We start from the raw sequence: 10,371 nt of genomic DNA, 5'->3' as shown, positions 1-10,371 counted from the left end.
ATGCAAGGCAAGCGCTCTACCACTGAGCCACCTTCCCAGCCCCATCTCTGTAACTATTTCAAAGTAAATGAAAACACACACACACACTCACACACACACACACACACACACACACACACACACACACACCTTGTAATCCCAGCTGCTCAGGAAGTGGGAATAGGAGGATCATGAGTTCAAGAACAGCCAAAGCAAAGGTAGTAAAATCCTATCTCCAAAACACAATATAAACAAAAGGTCCATGGGGATAGCTCAAGCAGTACTTTCCTATCAAGTACAAAGCAGCCCTGAGTTCAAACCCCAATACCACAACAAAAAAAGGGGAAAAAATGTAGAAAATTTCATAGATACCCACATGGAATTGTCAGGAGGAAGGCTTGACTGAAGCAGGTGACTCCTGAGTCTTAAAGAATCAACATGTAATAGGCATAAAAATACCACTACGAGCAGATTCAGGAGTGGTTGTGTATCTTTCCTTTTGACACACATCTTAATGTTATGCAGGCCAAAGTACTTTTGGATACCTGCCCATGAATACCTGCCCAAGTCCCTACGACAAGATAATCTAGTGATCTGAACCACCAGAGCCCAGAGCAGAGGGCACCCAGAGAGGGCACAGATTCTCCAGCAATGGGGTTATGGAGGTTGGAGATGGTGCCCATCTCCTTAGGAAGGTGTTAACCCACTACAAAAGGTGAGGCTGCCAGAGTTACATACCTCCTTCAAATTATCCTACAGAGGATCTGGACCACCAAGAAGGCAGTAACCAGCAGTGCTCAGACACAGCCTTAATTATAGAAAGCATGTTGGAATTATATGCTGATACCTTCCTTCCATCTCTTCTCTGGCTCTCTAACACCTAGTTATAGGATAGCACTCCGGTTTCCCATTCCTGACTTGCATGATCCTTGAGTCCACCAGATCTCATTTTTAAACTGATTGCTAGGTCACATGGCTATCTCATTTCATTCAGCCTCTAAGTCTCAATCAGACCTCCATCATGAATTTAGTGTGGCACAAGTGACAACTACCTAAGTAACCCCAATCTTCTGCTTTCTCAAGGGAGAATCCCAATCTTCTGATTTTCTGGGAGAAGATTAATGGTGGGAATTTTCTAGACAAAATTGCTAGGTAACAACAAGATGGTAACATAGTGACCCATGCAGAAACCCATAGTACCAAAGATCAAATTCTTTGCATTCCTGGATGCTTTATTCCTACTACTGAGGACAGTACCTGCATAAATTCTGAAGGGCACAGGTAATGTTGTTGCATTTCTAAAAAAAAAAGATTTCTGTGCAGCAGTGTACTCACTAGACACCATGTTGAAAATGAACTATTACAACTTGTAGGAACAGGAGGGAAAAACTGGGAGAAAGCAAGAGAAGGAGTGACATCGTCCAAAAAGAAATGTGCTCTTTACCTGACTGAAGTAATTGTAACCCCTCTGTATATCACCTGTACACCACCGGTCGTGAGCTTGAACTCTGGGCCTGGGCGCTGTCCCTGCACTCTTCAGTTCAAGGTGAGCACTCTATTACTTGAGCCACAGTGCCACTTCAGTTTTCTGGTGGTTAACTGGAGATAAGAGTCTCACAGACTTTCCTGCCTGCTCTGGCTTTGAACCAGGATTCTTAGATCTCAGCTTCCTGAGTAGCTAGGATTACAGCGTGAGCAATTTTAATGGATTCTGAAATAAATGACAATTGTTCTTGCCTTTTCTACCATGGAAACCAAACCAATAGATTGTATACCTTTATGTTTAAATACTTATTTTCATTACTAAAGAAAAGGACATTTTAATTTTATAATGATGAAGAAGAGCAGCAGCACACAGCAGTGATTACGTGCACAAGAGTTGGAGGCAGGTAGATGCACTGAACGCCAGGCCCATGGCATCGTAGTAGGGGATACCTGGGCTCTGTCATCACTGCCTGACCTAAAACATCAGGACAATCACTTCTGCGATGGAGCCACTGAAAGGACTAGTTACATAACATCTGTTAAAGCACTGCCCAGAGCAGAACTGGAGTTCTACACATGGTGGCCACCCTTAGCTACCACCCCACTGATCCCTCCATCTCCTTTCCCACCAATACGGATGCCAGTCTTCCTTCTATCTCTACTCTGGTCTTGCATATAAAGAGATCATACAATATGTGTCTTCTGTGACAAGCTCCTTCGCTTAACATATGTTCAGGTTCATTCATGTCATGCATGGGTCAGGACTTCATTCCTTTTTGATGGCTGAATAGACAACATATTGTTTTCCCATTTATCAGCTGATAAGCACTGAATTGTTTCCATCCTTTGCCTATTATGAATAATACCCCCATAAACATCCAGATACAGTTTTCATGTGGACCTGTATTTTCTCTTGGGTAGACACTTAGAAGGGGAATGTCGAGGTATTAAGTATGTTAAGTATCACAGGTATCAATACCTGTGACTGGATCACAAGTATTGTTCATTTCCTGTGGAATCCCAGGCAAATGACTTGGCCTTAGCCTTAGTTCCCTAACTTGTTAGGAAAGATGCTGCCACCACCCACCTGGAGACTAGGGGGCTCTATCATATTTTCTGACTGTGACAAGAATGGAAATAGTCTACCACTAACCTTTTCCTGCTCAGGATGTACTTTCAGATCCATACACATGTCCAGAAAGTGGGACAGCTGAGCCTGGTCCAGAAGGATGTACACAGCCACTCCTTGTTTCCTGCATATTTCCTGCAGGTCTCTGAAGATGTCAATGTCTGTAAACACATCCATCACCACGGCAATCACCTACAAGATGAAGCAGAGGGAAGAGCAAGCTGTCAGCTCCTAAGCACAATACCCTACAGCATACTGACTGAAATCCAGACCCCATCTCAGAGGCAGGAAAGCAGTCTATCCTCCAACAGTCCTCCCCGTTCCTTCACCTGCTTCACTATAGACTACTTTCCATCTCTGAAGACCCCTAGACACACCTGTCCTGAAAGTCTTGACTTGGCCCAGCTCACATTCCCACTGCCTTCCCCTACCACACTGGCAAATTTTTCACAAATACAGAGGTCATTGCCCTGTCCTGTGAACCTGTTCCACTCAACATTGCTACTTTACTAAACACCATCATCCTCCAGGCTCCATTCAGATAAACAAGCCGTCTAGGTTCTGGGCCAACTCCATTATCTAGGGCATGCTGTGTTTCCTACTGCTTTTCAGTCCATAAAGTAAGCAAATAGCCAGATGCTGGTAGCTCACACCTATAATCCTAGCCACTCAGAAAGCTGAGATCTGAGAATCATGATTCAAAGCCAGCCCAGGCAGGAAAGTCTATGATATTCTTATGTCCAATTAACCAGGAAAAAAAAAAAAAGCCAGAGTTGTGATTCAAATGGAGATCACTTTGAACAAAACAATCTCAGGGACAGTACCCAGGCCCTAAGTTCACTCAGTATCAGCATATACACACAAAAAAAGTCTATGGTTTTGAATACTGACTTTGGATCATGAGCTCTGATTTTTTACTATGATGTACAAAAACCCATCATCAACTTACAGCTTGAACCAGTCAAATGAGGCACAGAGCTCTTCTCATCTTCTGCCTTCTCAACACCAAATCTTCCTAGCATTCCTTTCGTGAGGTAGGCCTTCTCTAACCAAAAGCTCTCTCCTCCATAAAAGATGGCTCCTGTGGTTTAGTAGTTCAATTTCCAGTACTAGTCCACAAGACCACAGGAATAATTTCTAAAAGTTCTGCCTTTAAGCTGGGCACTGGCGGCTCAAAGTTGTAATCCTAGCTACTCAAAGCCAGCTTGGACAGGAAAGTCTGTGAGACTCTTATCTCCAATTAACTACCAAAAAGCCCAGGGGAGCTGTGGCTCAAAATGGTAGAGCACTAGCCTTGAGCACAAAAGCTCAAGGCTAGTGTCCAGCCCTGATTTGAGCCCCAGGACCAGCACCAAAAAAAAGAAAAAAACAACAAAGTTCTGCCTTTAACCTCCAATCAGTGCTTTCTTTCCACACACCTGCACCCCACCCCCAGCAATGTCACTTCATTTGTGCCTGCTAATAATTAATTTTCTACACCTAGCCAGAGACTACAGCTAAGAGCTGCCTCTCAGCCATGTGTCCTTGGGCAAATTACAGCTGTTCTGAATATCTGTTTCCTTAGCTGCAGATCAGGTCTACAGCAAAAAATCAATGACTATACACAAAAGTCCAGAAGACCCTGTGGTGTCCGCTCAGGCATTCACTTTCCTGGTCCACAGCTGCAGCTGTTCTGACAGCTACTTACAGGGAGACACCCACCAGCTTCTACTTGCTCCTTTCAAGAACTGCTGCAGCCCTAGGGTTTCTAATCACCCCCTACAAAGGCTTAAAACCATGGCCCTCAGCTCCTGGCAGGGTAGAGGGGTGTGGAAACATCCTAGCTTGCAGACAGGCCCCTACAAGCCAAGCCAGGAGTTGGTGCAAACTAGGAGCACAAAGTTGGGGAGCTATTCTGCAATCAGGAGTTGTCAGGGCTCCTCCCTCCTCCTGGTTTTTCAACAGTAGACTCCCAGGTCTCTTGGAATCTTGTTAACCCTATTTCTGAATGTCGAGATTTCTAATTCTCTCTCCTTCTACTCCACAGTGGCCTTTAACTGTGATCAATTCATCTCTTGGTCCCACAGGGCTCAGGCCAGTCTTACCCATCTTCAGGATTAAAGAAGCAATGCAAAGACAAAGAGGCCCTTTTGCTGTCTCTCTCTAAAATACTAGGGTCTCATCTACTCAGATGAGGGACCTTGAAAACCATCTAAGACCAGGATCTCTGGCTACCCTCCTTTCCCCATCTGATCTTGAAGGTACCCTAGCCATGAGCAATTCTGGGTAAAGGGCACAGCTAAAACCCACCACACACAGATTAAAAAAATAAGGAGAAGGTGCGAGTGGCTCAAGTGGTAGAGCAGTTGAGAAGGCCTAGGTGCAGTCCTCAGTACCATGAAATAAATAAAAAGCAATAAATGTTCTTCCTTCATTGGTGGCATCTTCAGAAGTATAGATCCTCCCATGGCTTCCATGCATCATGTTTTGAGAATATTCATTTAGATCACATAACAATTACAAGACAGAAAAGCCAGGACACACAACTCAGTTCTGCCACTTGCTACCTGTATAACCATGGGCAAGTTTCCTAATCTCTCAGCCTTAGTTCACCCTCTGGAACATATGGATAACAGCAGCAGCTATGTTAAAGGACTGTTGTAAATTTAATCCTCAGGGCTTAGCTCAGGGCAAGCATGAAATAATATGCTCAATTAGGCAGCCAGTTCCTCAGAATCTACTGTGGGCTGACCCTGTCCTTGCAGTAGGCAGAGCTGGCTGCAAGACACAAGATGCAGGAAAGCACCTCATAAGAGGACAAGACTAGGAGAGCTGTCAATCATCCTCCTTACAGTGATGATTGCCTTTGGGCATGCAGATATTGACCAAGTAAGATGTAGAAGGCTTCCTGAGGGAGGTAGAATCTGAGCTGAATCACAGAGAGGAACAAGATTTGGACATAAGGCCTCAGAAGAGCTGAAGGGAAGAGTTGGGGATGGGGTTTGTACCACTGTGGCTGAAACATACAGTATGCATGAAAGGCAGGGGGTGGGGTCATAGGACGTGACTAGGAAAGAGGGATAAACGAACAAAATGGTAAGAGGTCCCTGAATGCCAACCAGAAACCAATGCCAATCCTCCTCCACACTGGCTGTGAATAGAGTGCAAAGTGGAGAATCCAACAGGACAGAAGAAACTGAGACTGTGACACTGGGTCACACACTAAGTGCCTGCAACACAGTAGGTACATGGACAACTATTAGGCTAATAGACTTCAGCAAATGTTCTGATTAGAGACCCAGAAGAAAAAAAAAAAAGCAGTGAGCAAGCTTCTGACAGTAGCCAGGTAAGAAACAATGAGGGTTGCAGGTAGAGGAGCAACGCAGAGAGGTCTTAAACACAGGTGTGAGAATCAGAGTCACACGCACAGCAGGGCACCAATGAGGGAAGTGTAGAGATCTTTTTGCCTGAGGGCTTACTCTTCTGTGCAGCCATAAGCCTGGCTCAGCCTGGGGCACTGAGGATGTGTGTCCCTCTAGCCTGAGAACCCAGTCTGATGAGATGGAAGAGCCAAGGGGTGACACTGTGTGGTGCACTCTGACATACCCCGGGGGCTGATGGAACGGGCACCAGTTGGCAGTGTTGGACAGGGCTGCTGGAGGCTGACTGGGAACAGAGCCCAGAGCACAAGATGCCAGCCAAAATGAACTTGGATTCACCAATTAACAGAACAATTGTATAGTTAACACCTTTGCTGTCTGATGAGTATGTAATTTGCTATTTGGTTCATTGGTTCTAAAGCTTCGATCTTTCCCACAGGCTGGGTTGGAGGCTGGTCCCTAATCCCTGCAGGACACCTCAGGGCCATGGAGGAGAGGAGGGTTTCCTTCTCCTTAATCTTATGGAACCCAATACACCCTCTTTTTGCTAAAGCAGGGCTCTCAGGAGACCTATCTTCCCAGGAGGCCCAGTCTTCTTTGTGGCGACATTCAGCAGGAGATCCCCATACCTATCCGTGTCTCTCCATCTCCACACTCTGTACAGCTAAACCAGACACAGGCAATGATCCAGCCTCCTCCTCACTAGCCAAGTCTAGGCCACTGAACCCGTTCCCTAAAGGGGCTAGCCAGCCTTCACCCATGGGCCTACAGCTATCCTAGATACTGCCACTCCCAGCCCATGCTTTGCGAAGCCTGCCCCTTCAGGGCTAGAAAGCTGGGTATGGGGTGACTTCTCAAGTCTACTCCAGAGTTGTGCCCACCTGTCAACCAGCCCCAATATGATTATCTACAGAGGAAACATCCAGCCGCTTAGAAACTGGGGTGTCTGGACTGCTGCCTGGGCCCCACAACCATCTGGGGCTTCTGCATCTGCAGTGGTCACACCCGTGTCAAATCCCACATCCTCATCCTGGGTGACAAACTCAGTCCCTCAGCTGCCCACCACTGACTGACCTGCCCCAAGGCACTCAGAGGGCCTCGTGTTAGAGGACAGATCACCGGAATCCCCCATCTCTACAAAAACTATGGAGCCCACTTACTCATCATACACGGCAGGGATCTTTACCACTTGCCTTCTTGCACAAAAGCCCAAAGGAGATAGATACCTAGAGATTTTAAAACCCCATTAACCCCTGGTAAATAGATAAGAAAACTTGGAGAGGCTGGAAAGCATGTTCAAAGGGACATTCTTAGCCATGTGCAGAACTAGAATGTTTGTATGAATGCAAAGCCACCTATTAAAAAAAGAATAAAGGGGGCTGGGAAGGTGGCTCAGTGGTAGAGCGCTTGTCTTGCATGCCTGAGGCCCTGGGTTCGATTCCTCAGCACCACATAAGCAAAAAGAAAAAAGCCAGAAGTGGCACTGTGGCTCAAGTGGTAGAGCGCTCGCCTTGAGCTGAAGAGCTGAGGAACAGCGCCCAGGCCCAGAGTTCAGGCCCCACGACCAGACCCCCCCCCCAAAAAAAGTACAGATGAGTCAGGTGCTAGTGGCTCACATCTGTAATCCTAGCTACTCTGGAGGCTGAGATCTGAGGATTGTGGTTCAAAGCTAGCCCAGCAGAAAAATCCATGAGACTCTTATTCCCAAATAATCAGCAAAAAAAACAGAAGTAGAGATTTGGCTCTAATGGTAGAATAATAGTCTTGAGTGACAAGGTCAAGTAAGAATACAAGGCCCTGAGTTCAAGCCATAATACTAGCACAAAAAAATAAATAAATAAAATGTCCTTTGGTGAGCGTCAGTGGCTCATGCCTATAAGCCTAGCTAGTCAGGAACTGAGATCTGAGGATCACAGTTCAAACCAGCTGGGCAGGAAAGTCCATGAGACTCTATCTCCTATAAACTACTCTGAAAAGGCAGGAAGTGGCACTGTGGTTCAAGTGGTAGAGTGCTAGCCTTGAGCAAAAAGAAGCTCATGGACAATACCAGGTCCAGAGTTCAAGCCACAAGACCTGCAAAAAAAAAAAAAAGTGCTGGATTAAATATTATCCAAAAAAATCTATCATCCAGTCTTCAAACAACTTAGTGCTATGAATGAATCCTGACAGGATCAGTAAAGTACACTACCCTAAAGTACATTGGCCAAAGCCCACCATAAAGGACCATTTACAGTGGTAAGAAGTGAGCCCAGTTGCTGGTGGCTCACACCTGTAATCCTAGCTGTCAGGAGGCTGAGATCTGAGGATCACAGTTCAAAGCCAGTCCAAGCAAGAAAATCTCTAAGACTCTTACTTCTGAATAACTATGAAAAAAACTCAGAGTAGAGTTGCAGCTCAAGTGATAGAGCACTAGCCTTGAGCCAAAAAAAAAACTCAGAAATAAGCAAGTGGCTCATACCTATAATCCTAGATACATAAAGTGCTGAGATCTTAGAATCGAAGTTTGAAATCAGCCTGGGCAGGAAAATCCATGAGACTCTTATCTGGAAGTGGCGCTGTAGCTCAATAGAGTGCCAGCCTTGAGTGAAAAAGCTCAGGGATAGTGCCCAGCCCCTGAGTTCAAGCCACATGACCAATTTAAAAAAGAAAAGCTCAGAGACAAGCCCTGAGTTCAAGTCCCAGAAGTGGCAACAACAATAAAGATTAATTAACAGAACAAAAGTCAAGGAGCTGTCTGGTCCACAGGGTACCCCCTCTCTACAATATGGTAAGGACTAGCTCCGACATGGGGAAGATGTCCCATGAACAGAATCTGAACTTGGACTTGGATCCTGGCTCCTTCACTTCTGAGAACCAGGTATGCCATCACATATTTGGTTACAGTGGATTCTATAATATGCAAATAACACTCTTCTGTACTGGTGATTGAGAGAATCCACTGGCAGTTTCTGGCATGTAGCAAGCCCTCAATAGCATGTACTTCACATTCTTTGTTCAAATTCTGGCACCATCCCTAGTCAAGCCATCTATTTGGGCCTCAGTGTCCCGGAAACAAGTCCTGCTCTAGCCAGTCCGTGATTCATGCACCCTCCTTTGGGGCTGGTCAGGGATATGGCCAGGCAATGTACAGTTTCAAGGGGCCACTTGGGGCCTGCCATCCCAATCCCCATTCCAGCCGGAAGGACATGTCCATCACCCCTTCCCTGTGTATCTGTTTCCCTCCCTTCCCACCCAGATGTGCAACCTGCCTGGAATTCACCAAAGCCTTTTATGCATTCAAGATCTGTCAGTCTGGCCACTGGACTCCCCATGCTGACCACATGTCCCCATCCATCGCTCACTATTACTCACCTGGACAGCCTCCTGCTACAGAGGCAGAAGACACATTTTCTCTCTGTGTGTTACATGGTTTTTGTTTTGTTCTGTTGTGTGTGTGCATGTGTGTGTGTGTGTGTGCGCGCACGCACGTGGTACTAGGGCTTGAAATCAGGGTCTAGGCACTGTTTTCCTTCTCAAGGCTGGTGCTTATGAGACTCTAATTTGCTGATTATTTCGAATAACCAGCACAAAGCCAGAAATAGAGGTACAGTACAAATGGTAGAATGTCAGCCTTGAGCAAAAAAGCCAAGCAAGAGCATAAGGCCATGAGTTCAAGCCCCACTAACAGCACACAAAAAAAGAACTTTTTTGGTTATTTGAGACAAGATACAAGATCTCACTTTGAACTCTTTGAACTCTTAATCATCCTGCCTCTGTCTCCTGAATGCTGGGATTATAGGAGCATACCACCGAACCTGGCACATCAAGGATTTTTAAAAGCTAGTACAGCCACAGCATTTTGGAGTTCTTAGAGAATTGAACCTATAGCCATAAAGGAGTCGAAGAATAATCCACAGCTGCCTCACTACCTAATGGATGCCCAAGGAAAAGAATGGAGAAATGAAATGGCAGGCAGAAAACAGAGCAGTGCTCGCCAGGAGCCAGAAAGAGGACACAGGAAAGTTAAGAATTGAGAGTCCCAGAGCTTCTGCATGGGGTGAAGAAAAAGTACAATGAACAGTAATGACAGGTGTACAACACTGTGAATGTCCCAAACACCACTAAATTATACAGTAAAAAATGGTTATGTATATTTTTGTATATTGTTACATATATTTTTCCACCTTGTTAAAGAGAAATCGCTGTGGTTTCTAAAATCCACACAATTTAAAAGGAAGGGACAAAAGATGGCCACAACACACTGGAGTCTGAGGACAACATCCTATGATGTAGACCAAGGGTTCTCGCCAGGACCTGACCTTGACCCCAGGGGAGACATCTGGCAACTTCTTTTTTTTTGGGGGGGGGTCCAGTCATGGGGCCTGAACTCTGGGCCTGGGCGCTGTCCCTCAGCTCTTCAGCTCAAGGCTAGCGCTCTAC

General features: G+C 45.7%; 2 protein-coding genes across 2 annotated transcripts in view; both read right to left on the bottom strand.

Annotated features, from left to right (window-relative positions):
- The window catches only part of Fam83d (family with sequence similarity 83, member D), a 21,283-nt gene that overhangs the window by 5,210 nt on the left and 5,702 nt on the right, over window positions 1-10,371 (bottom strand). Inside the window, exons 2-3 of the mRNA XM_013010707.1 lie at window positions 2,618-2,785; window positions 583-665 (exon numbers count right to left, since the gene is read on the bottom strand). Of these exons, the coding sequence (XP_012866161.1) occupies window positions 583-665; window positions 2,618-2,785 (251 nt within the window). The remainder of the gene's footprint in view (window positions 1-582; window positions 666-2,617; window positions 2,786-10,371) is intronic.
- Window positions 89-10,371, bottom strand: part of Ppp1r16b (protein phosphatase 1, regulatory subunit 16B) — a 103,033-nt gene continuing 92,750 nt past the window's right edge. The window contains exon 12 of the mRNA XM_013010877.1: window positions 89-129. The gene's annotated coding sequence lies outside the window, so the exon portion shown is untranslated. The remainder of the gene's footprint in view (window positions 130-10,371) is intronic.

This window comes from Dipodomys ordii, unplaced genomic scaffold (genome assembly GCF_000151885.1).
Source record: "Dipodomys ordii isolate 6190 unplaced genomic scaffold, Dord_2.0 Scaffold13, whole genome shotgun sequence".
Lineage (NCBI taxonomy): Eukaryota > Metazoa > Chordata > Mammalia > Rodentia > Heteromyidae > Dipodomys > Dipodomys ordii.
This window is presented reverse-complemented; position numbering and strand designations above follow the sequence as displayed.